The sequence below is a fragment of the Pongo pygmaeus genome, chromosome 20, assembly GCF_028885625.2.
Source record: "Pongo pygmaeus isolate AG05252 chromosome 20, NHGRI_mPonPyg2-v2.0_pri, whole genome shotgun sequence".
Taxonomy (NCBI): domain Eukaryota; kingdom Metazoa; phylum Chordata; class Mammalia; order Primates; family Hominidae; genus Pongo; species Pongo pygmaeus.
In genome coordinates, this window is record NC_072393.2 from 45785000 (window position 1) to 45805804 (window position 20805).

At 36.2% G+C, this 20805-nt stretch overlaps 2 protein-coding genes and 1 pseudogene across 16 annotated transcripts in view; all 3 read right to left on the bottom strand.

Annotated features, from left to right (window-relative positions):
* ZNF780B (zinc finger protein 780B) overlaps positions 1 to 18409 on the bottom strand; it is a 44424-nt gene extending 26015 nt beyond the window's left edge. For 6 of the 12 annotated variants that reach the window (XM_054462740.2, XM_063657707.1, XM_063657706.1 and 3 more), the window contains exon 1: positions 89 to 7423. The gene's annotated coding sequence lies outside the window, so the exon portion shown is untranslated. The other 6 variants (XM_054462742.2, XM_054462736.2, XM_063657702.1 and 3 more) reach the window with 4 other exon arrangements.
* Positions 17178 to 18428, bottom strand: LOC134738845 (zinc finger protein 780A-like; annotated as a pseudogene).
* Positions 17659 to 20805, bottom strand: part of LOC129019686 (zinc finger protein 780A) — an 18209-nt gene continuing 15062 nt past the window's right edge. For all 4 annotated transcript variants that reach the window (XM_054462747.2, XM_054462745.2, XM_054462744.2 and 1 more), the window contains one exon: positions 17659 to 20126. In XM_054462747.2, the coding sequence (XP_054318722.1) occupies positions 18433 to 20126 (1694 nt within the window). In that variant the 3' untranslated portion in view covers positions 17659 to 18432. The remainder of the gene's footprint in view (positions 20127 to 20805) is intronic.

Here is a 20805-nt window from a genome sequence, read left to right on the forward strand (position 1 = left end):
CCGCACTGCCGGCTCGGTCAGGTTCGAGTCCCAGTCCACGAAGACCTCCCGCAGCCACCGATTTCTTCCTAGGACGTGAAGACCTTACCCAGCTACGTCGTCAACCCCGGGAGACAGGAAGTGGAACCGTTAATTCCGGTGCGGTGGCCTCTGGGAAATACAGTCCTGAGCAGAAAGAACCTCAGAAGCCTTGGTCTATAGTCTGTTCAGGTTGATCCCAGCATACATTGGGGGCTCCTAAGGGACCCTAGCCTAATGGATTTGTGGGAGTTCCAGACCGTGGGGTGCAGAGGTTGCGGCTACGGGCGAGGATCCCCATCTGAGAGGAGCGTTGCTGTTTTCGGTGCGTCAGTGTAAATTACCTTTTCTCTCCATGCAGAAGAATGCAAATGAGCAGAACTTTTAAAGAAGAATTTAAAGTAAAATTACGTCAAAATGTAGCTGCTTTGACCTCTTCGTCTCAAATCCGAGCATAGGCTTCCCCTTTGTGCTATTTGAAGGGACTTAGGATAAATTTGAAAAGCCTGAACTAAGGAAATGGAGAGACTCCGTCTCAAAAAAAAAAAAAAAAAAAAAGAAAGAAAAGGAATGGTTGGTTTTATACTAGAAGAGGAAGTGTGGTTTACATGAGAGATTTCAGAATCAAATATACTTGATTCTTCAAGACAATCTTCCTGTTACCTGGAGAGAAAAACGTGATTCAGGACGGCATGGAAACAGATAAAGTACACAGAGAATTACTTGCCTTATCTTGAAGGATGAAATAATTAACACATTTTCTTAAAACAGTCTAAACAAATGCCAAAGGGGGTTTGTTTTTCGTAGGAAAAGCTTGATTTCACTGTTGTAATCTAGCAACATTGAACTTTCAAAATGATTTTTGTAGTTTCTTATGCTACATAAAGCGGAAACATGGAATAATGAAGAGCAAAATGTCTTTTCGTTCCCGACTGTGACAGAAAACAAATAGCAACATATTAAACTTAATTGTATCAATGATCACATTAAGTGTAACTGGTCTAACACCTTAACTTAAGAAGGTTGTCAGGTTGGATTTTTTTTTTAAAGTCAGACCCAAATACGTGCTACCTACAGGTAATACTTAAAATATAAAAGCACTAATAGGTTAAGAGTAAAAGGATGGAAAAATATATACCATCCTAACACTAGTCAAAAGAAAGCTGGAGTGGCTATATTAAAAACAAAGTGACTTCACCAAAAAGACTATATCAGGGATAAAGAAAGTTACATCATAATAATGATGAAGGATACAGTTCATCCAGTGGAAAGAACAAACCTAAATTATGCTCTTAATACAGCTTGTAAGTATGTGAGTAAAAACCTGTTAGATCAATAAAGTAACAGACAAATCCACAATTATAATCAGATATTTCAACATATCTCTCTTGGTAATTGATAGAACTAATGCAGAAAAGCAACAGGGTATAGATTATCTAAACAACATATCAACCTGCTTGATCTCATTTACACTTCTGGAACACTCTTCTCAAAGACAGTAAAATTCATCTTAGGTGGACAGGGGACACTTACCAGCATATACCATATTCTGGGCCATAAAACAAGTCTCAATAAATGAGTAAATGGACTCAAGTCATACAAAGCATGTTTTTGACAAAAATGGAATTAAATTAGAAATCAATAACAGCTCACTATATATTGTCCAAAGTAGTAAAAATTTTAAAATGTATGAATACTATGATAATTGAAATTATATAATGTTTGAAAATTTCCTTTATGAGTCATAATTTTCTGTTATATCCTAAAGGGTAAACAATAACATATTTGCATTAAAACAAAATAATGTTTTTGTAGTAAGGAAAAAATTTTAAGCTATCTATATTGACTGTACATTAAAGAGCAGAATAATTATTTTTGGTATATATTCCAATGCTTTAATCAATTTCTTAGCCAGTATCACCATATTTTTAAGGATATTTTTTCAAAACAGTCTATTATTTTTAAATTTTGATAAAATTTTATGTAATCTTCAATGCTGGACTTTATGGTTAATAAACTTGAAATTATAGCTACCTTCAAATGGCACTTCTCTCAACACCATACCTTTTAAATTGAGATATATACTCTGCATATACTAAGGTAATCAGAAGTCTTAGAATATATCCAATGAAATGGAAAATATCCTCATGAGTATTGTGAATATGGAATATTAGATTGCAAATATTTTAGCAGTTGACGTATTTTGCCTTCACAGGACATCTCTATTTTTTTTTTTTTTTTGCCACTTAGTCTAGGAAGGGTACATTTATTTAAAAATTATTCCTAAAGCCAAACAAATTGGCTCAATTTATGATACCTTTGAATGTTAAGCCAAATTTAGGTGTTACAGAAACATAAACCTTCTCAATTGCATTCCATTCTAACACAAATTGTAAATGTATCCAGTTAAAAATTGGAGCACCATCAAAAGACTACTGCCATAACTGAAGAAATTCCTATGCAAAATTGAAGAATTTCAAAATTCCTGTATATAATATGTTAGTTCATGACTTTAATCATTCAGTTTCTTCCTTAATTTGTAGGACTAAATCCCATTGTCTTCATGTTGGCAAGTTCTGATAACTGAAATTCTGTTGAATTTCTATACTGAATAGGAGTAAGGATAGATGATATTGCTGTTTTGTGCCAAATAAACAGAATCTTAAACAACCAAAGGGTTAAAGAACAAATAAAAAGAGAATTTAGAAAACATTTTAGATAAATACAAATAAAAACACATGTCACTAAAGTTCATGAGATGCTTACTACTCAGGGAAAAATTTATAGCTCTACATGCCTATAAAAAGGAGGAAAGATGTCAAATCAATGACCTAACTGTATACATTTAGGAATTAGAATATGAAAAATAGAAAAAAAGAACAAAACCAGGAGAAGAAAGGAAATAATAAAGATAAAAGTGAGGTTAGATTAAATAGAAAATAGAAAAATAATAGAGAAAATTTGCAAAATTAAAAGCTGGTTCTTTGAAAAGATCAAAAAAAGTGGCAAAACTGTAGCAGGACTGAACAAGAAAAAAGAGAAAACACCAAAATTACTAAAGTCAGAGCTGAAAGTGGAAACATTACTAAACTTACAAAAATGAAAATGATGATAGAAGAAAATTATAAACAATTGTATGTCAACAAAATAACCTAAATGGAAAGGAAAAACTCCTAGAAACACACAAACTATCACTGACTCAAGAAAAAATAGAAAATCTTAACAGGAGTGATGTCAGCAAGATAGCAGAATGGGACTTTCCAGCACTTAGCTCTCACAGAAACATCAATTTAAACTTCTATCTATGCATGAACAAACTTTCACAGGAGCTAAAGAATCCAAGTAGCTCACTCAGAGGGGATGGGAATGAAGCAGCTAGTAGACAACTGTCTCTGAGACAGTAAAAATGTTGGATTTAGCAAAGATCTGAAAGCAGCTATTTTAATTATGTTCAAAGAACTAAAACAAGCCATATGTAAAGAATTTAAAGAAGAGTATGACAATAATGTCCTGCCAGAGACTATCGACAGAGAGATGGAAATTATTACTGCAATGAAAGAATCAAGTAGAAATTCTAGAGTTGAGAAGTACAATAACTGAAATGAAAAATTCACTAGAAGAACTCAATAGCAGATTTAACCTGAAAAAACAATTAGTGAACTTGAAAATAGGTCAATAAAATTATGCAGTCTGAAGAACAGAAAGAAAAACAGAAGGAATAAAAATGAAGAAAGCATCAGAGACATGTAGCACACCATCAAGCAAACCAGCATACATATAAGAGGAGGGTCAGAAGGAAAGAAAAAGAAAAAATGCTTGAAAAATAATGGCCAAACTCTTTGTGAAGTTGATCACACACACACACACACACACACCTACATTTACAAGAATGTGAACACACTCCAAGTGAGATAAACCCAGATATTAATACTTAATCAACATGTCTCAAGGAGAGCTACCCCAGAGTCAAATTGTCAGAAGCCAGGAACAAAGGGAAATCTTGAAAACAGCAAGGGAAACATTATTCATCATATAAACGAGATTCTCAACAGGACTATTGGCTGACTTCTCATCAGAAACAACAGAGACCAAAAGGCAGTGGGATGAGATTCAAAGTACTAAAAACAAACAAACAAAAACAAAAAACAAAACAAAACAAAAAAACAAATAAAACCCCACCAGACAACCAAGAATTCTATATCCAGAATATTCTCTCTCAAAATATAGACAAAATAAAGAGAATTGCAGATAAGGACTGAAAGCCTTTGTTGCTAGCAGACTTTCCTAATAAGAAATATTAAAGTTCTTTAGGATGAAAGGTGATGGTCACTGGAATCCACACAAAGAAATAATGAGCACTGATTAAAGTCATTACATAGGTAAATAAAAGATAATATACACTTTTACTTTTTTATTTTAACTGATTAAAGATAACTGCATAAAACCATAATTATATAATTGTATTATTTTGTCCATAATGTATAAAGTTGTAATTTGTGTCACATTCATATTACTATGATAGCACAAAGGAAGGGAGCTATATTGGAGTAAACTTTCTGTATACTATTGATATGATTTTATTTATTTTGATTTTTAAAATTTTATTTCTAATTTTTTGTAGAGACAGGGTCTCACTATATTGCCCAGGCTGGTCATGAACTCCTGGGCTCAGGCAATCCTTCCACCTCAGCCTCCCAGAGTGCTGGGATTACAGGTGTGAGCCACCATGCCTGACGACTATTGTTATTATTTTAGCAATAATCTCAAATAGATTTTTTTAAGCTAAGATATACATTAGTTCTTTTTAAAAGCTGAAAACAGATGGAAAACAAAAGGATGGAAAAACATACAAATAGATACCATACAAATGGTGATCAGAAGAGAACAGGAATGGTTATACTACCATCAGACAAAACAGACTTTCAAAATGTTACTAGAGAAAAAGAGAGAGATTTATTTAATGATAAAAGGGCGAGTTAATCAGAAAAATATAACTACAATGAACATATATGCTCCTAAAAACAGAAGACTACATACATGAAAGGAAAACTGACAAAACTGAAGGGAGAAAATGACAGCTCAACAATAGAAGGTGGAGATTTTAACACTCTATTCTCAATACATATAACAACTAGACAGAAAATCTGCAAGGATATAGAAGACTTCAACAACACTACAAACTAGTTTGTCTTAACTGATGGTTGGTTGAACACTCAACCAACAATAAAATACATACTCAACATGCAACATTTTCTAAACTAAACAATATACTAGACCTATATATGGCAAATCATAATATTTTTTAAAAGTAAGTCATGCTAAGTATATTATCTGACCACAGTGAAAATAAAATTAGAAATCAAACACTGAGGAAATTTGGGAAATGTAAAAATATTTTGAAATTATTCAACACATTGCTAAATACTCCATGGATCAAAGAATAAATTATAAGAGAGATTAGGATGTAATTTTTATTTTACTTCTTAAAAATAGAGATGGGGATCTCACTATGTTAACCAGGCTGGTCTCAAACTCCTGGCCTCAAGCAACCCTCCCATCTCGGCCTCCCAAAATGCTGGGATTACCGGCATGAACCATCGCACCTTGCCTAGAATGCATTTTTAATAAAAACAAAAACAATCCAAATTTTTGGAGCAGCTAAATATGTTTTTATTTTTAGCTTTAAATGCCTATAGTGCTAGAAAAGAATAAAGATGTAAAATCATTTGGTAGACTTCACCAGTGAAACCATGTAGTCTTTGGCTTTTCTTTGTTAGGAGGTATTAGATTACTATTCAGTCTCCTTACTGGTCATAGGTATATTCAGATTTTCTATTTCTTCATTATTGAGTCTTAGAAAGGTGTGTGTTTCTAGAAACTTTTCCATTTTGTCTAGGTTATCAAATTTATTGGAATACCATTGTAAAAAGTACTCTTGAATAATGCTTTTTATTAGTATACAGTTGGTAGGAATGGAATGTTCCCTGTTTCATTTCTGATCCTAGTTATTTCAGTCTTTCTCTCTTAATCAATCTGCCTAATGGTTCTCAATTTCGTTGAACTTTTAAAATAACCAACTCTTAGTTTTACTAATTTTCTCTATTTTTTATTCTCTAATATGTTAATCTCAAGCCTAATATTTTCATTTCCTTCCACTAGCTTCAGATTTAGTTTCTTCTTCTTTTCTAGTTTCTAATGGCATAAAGTCAGGTTGCTGACTTGAAATCTTTTTTAATGTAAACACTAACAGCTATAAAATTCCCTTAACACTGCTTTTGCTGCATCCCATAAATTTGGTATGTTGTGTTTTCACTTACCTCATTTTCATTTGTTTTGATTTCTTCTTTGATCCACTAGTTTAGAGTGTACTTAACTTTCATATACTTGTGGATTTTACAGTTTTACTTATGCTATTGAATTCTAGTTTCAATATTTTAACATTATGACTTCTTCTGTGGCCTAAGACATAGTTTATCCTGGATAATAATCCACATGCACTTGAGGAAAATGTGCACTCTGCTATTGTTGAGTGGAAATGTTATGTATATATGTGTGTTAGGTCCAATTGGTTCAAGTCCCCTATTTCCTAATTTATCTTCTGTCCTGTTCCTCTACATATTATTAAAAGTAGTGTATTGAAGTCTCCTACTATTATTGCATAGATGTCTATTTCTTCCTTCAATTCTGTCAATGTTTCCTTCATAAATTTTGGAGCTCAGGTGTTTAGTGTATATGTATTTGTAATTGATATATCTTCTTGGTAAGTTGACCATTTTATTATATATTCTTTGTCTCTTCTAACCTTTTTTAACTTATAGTATATTTTGTCTGATATTAATATAGCCATGCCCACTCTTTTTAATTGCTGTTTGCATGAAATATCTTTTTTCATCTTTTCACTTTCTTTTTGTTTGTTTGTTTGTTTTTTAGACGGAGTCTCGCTCTGTCGCCCAGGCTGGAGTGCAGTGACACGATCTTGGCTCACTGCAAGCTCCGCCTCCCAGGTTCACGCCATTCTCCTGCCTCAGCCTCCTAAGTAGCTGGGATTACAGGCGCTCGCCACCAAGCCCGGCTAAGTTTTTGTATTTTCAGTAGAGACGGGGTTTCTCCATGTTGATCAGGTTGGTCTAAAACTCCTGACCTCAGATGATCCGCCCGCCTCGGCCTCCCAAAGTGCTGGGATTACAGGCGTGAGCCACTGCGCCCGGCCCATCTTTTCACTTTCAAACTATGTGTGTCCTTAGATCTAAAGTGACTTTCTTATAGATAGCATTTAGTTGGATCTCGTTCATTTATCATCTGCCAATCTATGTCTTTTGATTGCCAAGTTTGATCCATTTACATTTAAAGTAACTATTGATAAGGAATGACTTATTTTTGCCATGTTGTTTTTTTTCTGTATTATAGTTCACCCAGTCCCACATTTCTTTTCTTACTGCCTTCCTCTGTGTTGATTTTCTACAATAACACATTTAAATTTCTTTTTTATTCATTGTATTTTTGTTATTTTCTTAATGGCTGCTGTAGGGTTTATTATATACATCTTAGAATCAGCTTCAGAATAATACTAACTTGATCCCAGTGAAATATATAAATGTTATTTATGTAGCTCTAATCTATCCTACTTTTTAATTCTATTATTGTTCTACATTATTATGTCTACACATGCTACAGACTCAAAAATACATTATACTTATTCTGTATAGGTTTATGTCTATTAAGGATGGAAAAGAATATATATATATTTATATGGTATTTTTAATATATAGCTTTTTATTTACTATTTCTACTTCTTTTTATTCATTCCTGTGAATTCTAGTTACTATCATGTATCATTTCTTTACTCCAATACAACTCTGCTGTCATTTACTTCCTTTATGCTGCTATTGTCAAATATATTACATTTCCATGTCATATGGCCAATAATACAATTATGTACATATTGTATTATACAATTGCTTGTTAAATCTATTAAGAGAAAAAAGTAAAAGAAATGTGCACTTATGCTGCCTTTTATAATTGCCATTTTGTGTGTGTGAGAGACAGAGTCTCACTTTGCTGCCCAGCCTGGAGTGAAGTGGCATGATCTCAGCTTACTGTAACCTCTGCCTCCTGGTTTCAAGTGATTATCTTGCCTCACCTTCCAAGTAGTTGGGACTACAGGTGCACGCCACCATGCCCAGATAATTTTTGTATTTTTAGTAGAGACGGGGTTTTGCCATGTTGGCCAGGCTGGTCTTGAACTCCCAACCTCAGGCAATCTGCCCACCTTAGCCTCTCAAAGTGCTGAGATTCCAGGCGTGAGCCACTGTGCCTGGCTATAATTACCTTTATAATTATAAATATTAATTTTGTTCTTTTTAAAAATGTGATTTTTAATTTTCATGTGTTTTACTTGCTTTCAGAATTAATAATTTTTTTTGTTACAATTTCTCATATGGCAGATCTGGGAGGGCTTTGTTTCACCTTTTTTTTGAAGGCAGCATTACTAGACATAAGATCATGGTTGACAAAGCTTTTGTCCTTTGAGTACTTTGAATATATCATCCCAGTGTCTTACATCCCCTCCATTGTTTCTGATGAGAAGTTTGCTGTTAATCTGTTGGGGTACCCTTGTGGCACATTGTTTTTCTCTTACAGCTTTCAACATTTCCTTTCACTTTTAACATTTTTACTATGATGTGTCTGTTTGTGGACATGTTTGCATTCATTCTGTTCACAGTTTGTTGAGATGCTTGTGAGTATAGATTAATGTTTGTTCGACAAATTATGGATTTTTTAGCCATTATTTCTTTGAATCTTTTTGTGCTTCTTTCTCCCCACTTTATGGTATTCTCATTACATGTACATTGGTGCACTGAAAGGCGTCCTGAATTTCTCTGAGGCTCTGTTTATATTTCTTTGTTCTATTTTCTCATCCTATCTCTTCATTTTCTTATTCTATTTTCTAATGGGAAGATGGAATTGAGGATGCATAATTTCTATTGATCTATTTGAAAGTTTTCTAATTCTTCTGCCAGCTCAAACTTATTTAGCCCTTCTAATGATTTTTTTATATTGGTTATTATATCCTTCAACTCCAGAATTTACATTTGGTTCATCTTATGATTTCCTTTATTGATATTCTTTATTTGATGAGACATTATATTTTCCCTTACTGCTGTGAATGTATATATAATGGCTACCTTGAAGTTTTTGTCTTTTAAATCTGATATGTTTCCTGTCAAAGGCCATTTCTGTTGCCTGCTTTTTTCCTGTTTGTAAGTCGAACATTTTAGTTTCTTTATATGTCTTACAATTTCTTGTTGATAAGTGGACATATTAGGTAACATACTATGGCAATTCTGGATACTGATTCCCTGTCCCCTTCTTCAGAGTGGTTTTTGTTGTTGTTCTTCAGAGTGGTTTTGTTGTTTGTTTTGTTTTGTTGTTATTTGTTTTCTGTTTTGACTAAGCTATTTTAGTGAAATAGCTTGCAGTGGGAAGCATTTTGTTGTTCTTCAGTGGGTGCAGCCTTGGACATACGCAGAGTTACCCGTAGTTATTTGTTTTGTGTTTTCACTAAGCTATTTTAGTGAAATAGTTTGCAATGGGAAGCATTTTGTTGCTCTTCAGAGGGTACAGCCTTGGACATATGCAGAGTATACCCTGGTATGGTTTTAAACAGGAGTCTCTTTGACCATCTTTCCCTGATCTCTGTGTTAAGATGTTTGTCTCCTTTGATATTATTTCTAGCCCACTAGGCTCCACTGGCTTCTGTCTGATCACTCTACTGTTCTTAACAATTCCCTGGAGCATTCATTACTAAGCAGTTTGGTATAATTTAAGCCAAGCAGGGCTAGTTTTCGAGGCCAGTCTTTAAGGTTTCTTTTGACTTTAGGAGGGCTCCTTAGCTGTGTCTTCCCCTGGAATTATCTGATTAACTAGCTGACTTATGGTTCATGTTGTTTTTAATTAAGGGAAGTTTTTGACACTGTTTCAAATAAATTCCATTCTTCTCGAGAGAGCTTCAGAGCTCTATTCTTATAGACTGTCTCTCCCTCTGGACAAAATGTCTGAACCACCATTCTGGGCAATGGGCTGGGTGGTAGCCATTTTGTTTCTCTTCTTGTGAAACCTCTGCCTTCAAGCAAGCTGAGGCAAAGGCAATCAGGGCCCAAATCTGAGTTCACTGTGCCTGGGTAGAGCTTCCAACCTATGGGTGGGAGCGGGGGAAGCAATGGAGCCCCAAGCCTCTTAGTTGTATCACCAGGAATTTAGCCTCTTCAACTGAGAGGAGGTGGGAATAAGAATCCCTGGAAGCCTGACCCTCCTGTTGTTATAAAACTTGATTGAGAGCTGTAGCCACATAATCTTGGCAGCATCCACCCAGTGTGAAGCTTCCATAAAACTGAGCTGTGAAGACAAGAAAAGAGTGGGCTGTGTCTTAAATACCACGAATTCTCACTGCTCTTACCAAGTTTTAGTAGACTTTGTTGTTAGATATTTCATTCACTGTATACTCTTTGCACTCTTTCAGATCTCAAATAGTAAGGTTTTAAAAATAGTTTTTGGGTTTTTTTGTTTTTCCACCTTTACTTGTCTTGCTGGTAAATGAGCCTGCAGAGTCTCCGTATCCTATTATCCAGAAGTGGAACTTCATACAGTCATCTAACAATTGTTTAGCATTTTCTGTCATCTCATTTTGGAGAATCATAGATGTGGCAGAAATACATATTCTTGAAGAAAAAAAAATGTCTCCCTTACAGGTACTGTGGTTTTAATAGGGTGTGGGATAAGCACATGACAACACGCATGGGATAGATGCTCTCCTCTCTGCAGATCTGTGCTTTTGAGCTACAGAACATAGAATATATTGACTGTTCTTAGTCTTAATATATGACAATCTAGGTGTATCATTTAAGATTAAATTTGGTTGTGAGTAAAATAGTAAAACTGCACCAAATTAAAGCGGATAAAACAAGATAAGGTCAATTTCTCTGTCATATAATATGGATGTAAGCCTGATATTGTGGCCTTGTTCCAAACCAATCATGAATTCTTCCACTTCTGGCATCAGAATGGTATGAGCTCTCAGGCTTACACAGAACTGGGAAAAATCGTAAAGAATTTCTGGATATCCTTCACCCAGATTTCTCAAATATTAATATATTAAGCCAGCTGTGTTTTAAGAGAGGTTTCTAGAACTGCCAAAATATTCACTTACATCCTGCTGGCCATAAGTTATGTCACATGACAACATCTTGGAAAAATAAATGCAGTCCTTACTCTAGATAGTCATAGCCAACTGTTAATAAAAATTACTAGTTCTATAATCCTGAACTCTAATCTATAATAACAGACTCTGACCCGCTGGGGAATCCAAGGAGAAAGTTTCACTTTCAGCAATTACAAATAACCACAGTGAAACCCGAGAGACCACACTTATGCAGAAGACTCATAGAAATGGAATGGTATCCTAGAAATTAGAACACACAGGTCTCTCATCCCCCATACTGCAAACTGGATTATCATAATACCCTATAAAAGGATGACAGAAGGCTGGGCGCTGTGGCTCATGCCTGTAATCCCAGCACTTTGGGAGGCCGAGGCGGGCGGATCACGAGGTCAGGAGATCGAGACCATCCTGGCTAACACAGTGAAACCCCGTCTCTACTAAAACAAAAACAAAAACAAAAACAAAACAAAAAAAAAATTACCCGGGCATGGTGGCGGGCTCCTGTAGTCGCAGCTACTCAGGAGGCTGAGGCAGGAGAATGGCGTCAACCCAGGAGGCAGAGCTTACAGTGAGCAGAGATCGAGCCACTGCACTCCAGCCTGGGCGAGACAGCGAGACTCCGTCTCAAAAAAAAAAAAGGATGACAGAAATCTTCTGTCCAGTTTTTTTCTGGGGAATCTATGAACATTCAAAATATTATCTATTGTCGGCTGGGCGAGATGTCTCACACCTGTAATCCCAGCACTTTGGGGTCTGAGGCGGGCGGATCACTTGAGGTTAGGAGTTCATGACCAGCCTGGCCAACATGCTGAAAGCTGTCTCTACTAAAAATACAAAAATTAGCTGGGCGTGGTGACAGGCACCTGTAATCCCAGCTACTTGGGAGGCTAAGGCAGGAGAATCGCTTGAACCTGGGAGGCAGAGGTTGTGGTGAGCCATGACTGCACCATTGGACTCCAGCCTGGGCAACAAAAGCAAAACTCCATCTCAAATATAAATATATCTATCTATCTATCTATCTATCTATCTATCTATCTATCCATCTATCTGTCTATCTATCTATCCATCTATCTGTCTATCTATTATCCATTATTGAATGTTCTTCATAACACTGCTCAGAAACACCATGACAAATTTGAATCAGACCAATATCTCCAAAAATGGGCAAGCAGATTAATATGTCATTTCAGGCAGGCCCTAGCAGGAGATAAACTTCTCAGCTATCACCATACATAAAACCTTATAATTCAATAAAATACCAAATGCAAACAAGAGCAGATCATAGAAATGTAAGTTGAGAAAAATCAGAGTGAACTTCTGACCTGACGATGACATTTTCTACTCTGAAACTATTAAAAGAATTCTAACAAAAGCAGCATCTTTTTTCCATACCTGTAACTGCCATGTGCACCCACAGCAGCCAGATTTCTTGGTCTCTAAGGCTCTTTTCCTCTAAATAGAACCAGGACACCTTACGAGGGTACTGAATCGTGGGTTGATTCCATGACTCAGGACAAGAGGCATGGGGGACATGGACCAACAAAGAAGGATCAGTCTAAAACATCTTCTTAGGACCTGAACACGATATTCATTTAAAAAGTGAAAAGAAAAAAAGAAGTCAAAAAAACAAATGTAACTGGACTCCTACTGGCTACACATCAAATTATCATAATTACTACAGATGCTTCTCAACTTATGACAGCGTTATATCCAAATAAACCCATCACATCATATGCCAAATGTGTATTTATGACCTACAATATTTTCAGCGTAACATAGCCCCATCTTAATTTGAGGAGCATACTCTGACTAAGTATGTCTGAGTCCATTTTGTATTGCTATAAAAGAATATCTGAGGCTGGGTGATTAATAAAGAGGCTTATTTGGCTCACTGTTCTGCAGAATGTACAAGAATCATGGTGCAGCATCTGCTTCTGCTAAGGGTCTCAGGCTGCTTCCACTCATGGCAGATGATGAAGGGAGAGCCAGTGTATGCAGACATCACATGGCAAGAGAGAAAACAAGAGGGTGAGGGAGGAGGTGCCAGGTTCTTTTGAACAATCAGCTCTCACAAAAACTAACAGAGTGATAGCTTACTCACCCCTCAATCCAGAGAGGGCATTAATTTATTCATGAGGGATCTTCCGCCATGGCCCAAACACCTTCCATTAGGCCCCACCTCCAACACTGAGATCAAACTTCAACATGAGATTTGGAGGGACAAATATCCAAACTATAGCAACATATCACTTTTGCACCATCATAAAGCTGAGAAATTGTTAGTTGACATTGTTGGGGACCATCTCTATAATAGTTCATTGGAACAAGTCTGTTAAAAATCATGTTCATACTGATACACAAAACGTAATTATCATACATCTAGTATCATGTCACACTCAAAAGATAAATGGTTATAAATTTTACAAAAGGAGGCTGCAGTTAGGAATGTTTAATTTACTGTTGATAGTAGGTGAGAAAGAACTGTTCATATGCCTTTTTTCCACTAACTTGATGTTTGTTTAGAAGGTATAGTTACCTATTTGTATTGATCTGTAAAAGCAAGATGGAACAAATACAGAGAAGTTTGAGTAAGTCAGACACTTTTGGAAGAGGCAGTGTACTAGAAATGGGAAAAATGTATCCATATTAATGGCTACTCATAACTCCTATGAATCAGGTAAAAGGAGGTCCAAATAAAAATCAGTGCTAGGGAGTGAAGGTCAGACTCACAAACCAAATAAATGAAATATTCAATACATTTCACAATAAGAATATACCCCAATGTCCTAATGAAAAAGAATAAAAACACATACTTGATCCTCTTCTCCTAGGAGATGAAATATATTGTTTTAAAAATGAGTTACTCCAATAAGATATGAATAAGCAACACATAAATATATAATAAACATACCAGACTAGTTAGATATATAATAGACAACAGATTAAATACTGCTGACTAAGCACAACTTAAGGGGATTATATAATTAAACGTATCCAAAAAAACCATTATTTAATTGACCTGTCACTTTCTAATACATCTTTGTTACTAAAAATTTAAGCAACTTAGTAACCATGACTCTGGGTCATCTGATATCATAATGTGGTTCAAGGTCCAGCAATCTTCTGTTTCTTTGATTGTATTTCATTGTTTCAGGACAGGTAAAAATGTTAATAGCATAATAAAGACCAAACTGTCCAATCACCAAAACCGTGAAGCAGCCACAATGTCAAAGAATTACAAATAAAAGGAATAAGAATTTTTTTGAAAAGCAACTAAAATTGAGAAAATTCTTTTTGTAAGTGAATTCACTATGTTCACTGAGCTTGTAAGCAAGGAAATAGTCTATGGATGCCTTCTCTGCTTTTAAAAGTAGTAGGTGATTTTTAAATTTTTACATACTTGGTTTGTAACTTTAGCAAATATTTTAAAGTGTTTTATTATGTTTGCAAAGGGACTGTGACTTCCAGCTTAGAAATCCCAATATTGCATGATGATAGAGTTTCACTGGAAGGCCTCCAGGGATCTTTCTTTTATGACAGTTCTTAATGAGATACCAGAATGTGCAATGACCCATAAAGGAGTTGTGCTGGCTTAATACCCACGGAATCTGTTGAGTTCAAAAAAGAAAGTCAAAGACAATCAATACGAAAAAGATGAAACTGGAAATAAAAAATAGGAACATGAGACTAGAAAGCCAGGTTTTAAATAGCCTCGTTTTGTAAGATTTATAAGATCATTGCATTAACAAAACCTGAAAAATGTTTAGAAAATTATAACTTTACTTATGATTATAGATACAATTAAATGTTAAGAAATAGAATTAAGTAGTCTATCAAAAGCATAATAATCTGATAAGGGTATATTCACAGAAAGAAGAAAGCTATCAATATAAATTATCATTTTATAGATTTTTAAATGCACTGGAATAAAATCACAAAGGATTATTATTGATCTTTAAAAAAGTTAATCTCTAATTCATGATGCCACAATGGGATCATGTTTTATAGCTTGATTTAAAGGCTTAATTTTTTTCAAAGTTTATCAACAGCTCATGTACCAGCCATGATGTATATAGGTGCTGATGATAAATGCTGAACAAAAACAAGGTTCCAGACAAAACAATCTTGGCTCCCTGAATAAACTAGAGGGTGCTAATTTTGTACTGCATATACTGTCAGCCTTATCACACAAGTTGACTTATGTTGACAACCTTAATGGCGTTCATTTTTGAATAGTCTATCTCAATTTTCATTTTGTATTCAATCCACAGCTAAAATACACATGACTATAAATATTCAGAGGTCAAAGTCTCTCCATAGATTATTTACCCAGTACAAATTAGATCTTTACGATGGACTTATGGTGGTTACCAGCTTACCCAAATGACCAAACTTAGTTTCACTAATGCAAGGACCTGTACTTAAATGTTTTCTAACAGTAAAACATGACATACAAATAGCCTACAAAGTATTCTTCCCCAAAATGTTTAATCTGACCTAACAGAGCCTCTGGACTCAAATTCCCTTGTACAGAATATGCAACAAAGAGAATAAGACTAAATGACACTATAAAGAAAGAAATCTAAACACATAGACAACTTTCCTGGGCTAATCAAAATTCAATCTCATTTTTTAAGAATGAGGAGATGGACCAGGCCTTTTCAAAACTATCAAGCAGATAGTCAGGGTCTGTGAAGTGTGCCAAAGAAATAATCCCCTGCACTGCAGGCCATACATTTCAATCCCTGTATCTTTAACCTCCTTGTTAAGTTTGTCTTTTCCAGAATCGAAGCTGTAAAGCTACAAATAGTTCTTCAAATGGGGCCCCAGATGCAGTCCATGACTAAAATCTACCACGGACCCCTGGACCGGCCTGCTAGCCCATGCTCCAATGTTAATGACATCGAAGGCACCCGTCCCGAGGAAATCTCAACTGCACAACTCCTACTACACCCCAATTCAGCAGGAAGCAATTAGAGCAGTTGTTGGCCAACCTCCCCAACAGCACTTGGGTTTTCCTGTTGAGAGAGGGTACTGAGAGACAGGACTAGCTGGATTTCCTAGGCCGATTAAGAATCCCTAAGCCTAGCTGGGAAGGTGACCACATCCACCTTTAAACACGGGGCTTGCAACTTAGCCCACACCCGACCAATCAGGTAGGAAAGACAGCCCGCTAAAATGCTAATCAGGCAAAAACAGGAGGTAAAGAAACAGCCAATCATCTATTGCCTGAGAGCACAGTGGGAGGGACAATGATCAGGATATAAAGCCAGGCATTCGAGCCGGCAACAGCTACCCTCTTTGGGTCCCCTCCCTTTGTATGGGAGCTCTGTTTTCACTCTATTAAATCTTGCAACTGCAAAAAAAAAAAAAAAAGAATGAGGAGAGAGGAGAAATGTTCTAGGTCAGTGGCTCTCTAACTCTGGTTGGTATCACAATCACCTGGAGAAATAATAAAAAACATAGAGGCCCAGAATTATAAGCTAGGGCTTAAGTCTCTGTAGCTTTACTAAGTTCCACTGTTGATTCTAATACCTACCAAAATTTGAGAGCCTACATTCATAGGATTTCCAGGCTACTAAAGAGAGATAACCAAATGCAATGCAGATTCTGCAATGGATTCTCCTTTGAATATGAATAGCTGTAAAAGATGGTTTGGAAGCCAATGAAGAAATCTGAAAATGGAATGATATTACAGAATTATGAATACTTTCCTTAAGGGTAATTATGGTACAATGGCTATATGATATTGTCTTTATGTTTGGTTGATACACATGTTGATTAAATAAAGGGTAAAGTGTCATGATGTCTAAAACTTATTCTCAATGGCACAACAAATATACAAAAAATAAACGTGCAAATTGTTAACAATTTTGAATCTAGGGTGGGGTATATGATTGTATATTTGACTATTCTTTCAAAACCCACAACAAGTATCAACTAGGTTTACCATCTTTTATGGGCAGAATTTGTGGTATCCCAAAGCAATTACAATAGTAACATCAAAAATCACTGGTCATTGATCACCATGATAGATATATAACAATGAAAACGTTTGAAATATTCTGAGAATTACCAAAATGTGACATAAAGACACGAAATGCACATCTGATGTTGGGAAAATGGACCTGATCATCTTGCTCACCACAGGGTTGCCACAAACCTTCAGTTTGTATAAAACACAATAACTGCAATGCACAATTCAGCGAGGTATGCCTGTATCTGGTAAATTATTTCATAGGGAGTATATTGTGAACATGACAGCTACCCTATATTCCTCATTCAAAGACTTTCTCACAAGAATTATCTTCTCCGAACTCCAAGGTATTTAGTGTGGCTATAAAACGCCCCATATTCCTTACACTCAAAGATTTCTCAGAAGTATGAATACTCAGAAGTTGAGCAAATCCCAGGCCATGATGAAAGTTCTTCACACATTCTTTTATGTTCACAAGATTTCTCATCAATATGAGCTCTCTGGTGTTGAGTAAATTTTTCATACACAGTGAAGGCTTGTCCACACTCCTTATAGTCACAAAATTTCTAACTATTATGAATTTTCTGATGTTGAGACAGCTGATCATCCACAGTAAATGCTTTCCCACATTCCTTACATTATAGGGTTTCCCACCAGTATGAATTTTAACATGTTGAACAATGTTTGAGCTACAACTAAAGGTCTTCCCAAATTCTGTACATTCACAGGGTTTCATACCAGTATGAATTCTTTGATATGCAGTCAGGACCAAACAAAATCTGAAAGTTTTCCCACACTCCTTACATTTGTAGAGTTTCTCACCAGTATGAACACTCTGATGTCGAACAAGGTTTGAGCCACTATTAAAAGCCTTCCCACATTTCTCAAATTCAAATGGCTTCTCGCCAGTATGAATGACCTGAAGTCCAGCAAGCTGTGTCAGAAAACTGAAGGCCTTTCCACATTCTTTACATTCAAAGGGGTTTTTAACCAGTGTGAATTTGGTAATGTTAAATAAGTTGGTAATGATATCTAAAGGTCTTCCTCCACTCCTTGCATACAAAGAGTTTCTCACTGGAATGAATTTTCTGATGGTGAGTAAGGTTTGAACCACGAATGAAGCCTTTCCCACACTGGAATGAAGCCTATTCCAGCACGAATACTCTGATGCTGAACATGGTTTGAGACACGATTAAAGGACTTTCCACATTCCTTACATTCAAGATGGCTTCTCACCTGTGTGAATGTCCTTATGGCGATTAAGCTGGGTGGGAAGACTAAAAACCTTTCCACCTTCCTTACATTCAAAGGGTTTCTCACCAGTATGCAATTTCTGATGTCGAGTAAGTTGCATATGAAGTCGAAAGGCTTTCCCACACTCCTTACATTCAAAGGGTTTCTCACCAGTATGCAATTTCTGATGTCGAGTAAGGTGCATATGAAGTCGAAAGGCTTTCCCACATTCCTTACATTCAAAGGGTTTCTTTCCGGTATGAATACTTCGATGTTGATTAAGATTTGAACCACGACGAAAGAATTTCCCACATTCCTTACATTCAAATGGTTTCTCACCTGTGTGAGTTTTCTGATGTTGGGAAAGTTGTAGGTAAAGTCTAAAAGCCTTCCCACACTCCTTACATTCATAGGGCTTCTCACCAGTGTGAATACTCTGATGTTGAACAAGGCTTGAGCCACGATTGAAGGCCTTCCCACAGTCTTGACATTCAAATGGCTTGTCACCAGTATGAATTCGAGAATGTTCAATAAGTTGGCAATGATATCTGAAGGCCATCTCACATTCCCTACATACAAAAGGTTTCTCATTGGAATGAATTTTCTGATGCTGAATAAGGTGTGCACCACGATTAAAGCCTTTCCCACACTCCTTACATTCATATGGTTTTACACCAGCATGAATACTCTGATGTTGAACAAGGTTTGAGCTACGATTAAAGGACTTCCCACATTCCTTACATTCAAATGGTTTTTCACCAGTGTGAATGTTCTTATGGCGATTAAGCTGGTTGAGAAGACTAAAGGCCTTCCCACATTCCCTGCATTCAAAGGGTTTCTCACCAGTATGAATCTTCTGATGTCGAACAAGCTTTGTCAGAAGAGTAAATGCCTTTCCACATTCTTTACATTCAAAGGGTTTCTCACCAGTATGAATTTGGCAATGTTCAATAAGTTGGTAATGATATCGAAAGGCCATCCCACATTCCTTACATACAAAGGGTTTCTCATTGGAATGAATTTTCTGATGCTGAATAAGGTGTGCACCACGATTAAAGCCTTTCCCACACTCCTTACATTCATATGGTTTTACACCAGAATGAATACTCTGATGTTGAACAAGGTTGGAACTACGATTAAAGGACTTCCCACATTCCTTACATTCAAACAGTTTCTCACCTGTGTGAATGTTCTTGTGGCGATTAAGCAGGGTAAGAAGACTAAAGGCCTTTCCACATTCGTTACATTCAAAAGGTTTCTCACCAGTATGAAATTTCTGATGTCGAGTAAATTGTATGTGAAGTCGAAAGGCTTTCCCACACTCCTTACATTCAAAGGGTTTCTCTCCAGTATGAATACTCTGATGCTGAATAAGATTTGCACTACGACTAAAGTATTTCCCACATTCCTTACATTCATACGGTTTATGTGTATTGCAAATAAGAGAAGCATGAGGAGTATAAGTAGGCAATTTTTCATAGCTGATCATCTTTTGATTGATATTTCCTTCTTGATATCCCTGTAGTCCCTCAAATCTTCTATATTCTGAGTCATTTCTAAAATAAAAGGCCTCAAGGCCAAGAGTTGTACTTATTTGCTTTATAACCTGTTTGGGTAAATTTACTTCAGAGGTATCATTTTTTGAAGATACTTTCTCAGGTCCATATTTTGACTCCAAATCTGAAAGAAATGAAGAAAGCAAACCTATTTTATTTTCCTATAACACACATCATACAAAGTCCTTTCATCAACTGAAATCATCAATTCAAACCAATAAAACCTTTATTGGTTTTATTAGCCAAAACCAACAAAGTTGGTAGATAGAACCTTTCTCATATCACTTCTGTTTCCAGTGGAAGCAAATGCACATCTGAGCCAGCCTGGTTATGTACATGTAAAAATAGAAAAATGAACCACAGAAGGTTGAACCTAACTAGGTCAACTATCTGTTGAAACATATTGATATGTTCTATAGGACTTAAGACCATGAGACCCATAGCTTCATAGTCAGTAATTAGAATGTCCAGGATACAGTCCAAATATACTGGCATATACAAGAAAATTTCAACTCACATTGGAAAAGAAAATCAATAGCAGCATTCTGCCAAGGGCCTGGGGATCACCCCACCCCTGCATACCAGAAGAACCAGCACATACAACTGGGGGGCCTAAGGTCAGGTCCAGCAGACCCAGCTCTGTGCCCAAGTCCCCAAGCACACCATCTGGGGACTGGGGATCACCCTGATCCATCTACCACCTTTGCTACCTAAGCACTCATCACAGAAGCCTGCGGTCGGACCCATACAACCTGCTGTTTCCTCCACAACTGGTACCCACCGGTACTCACAACCGGAAGTTC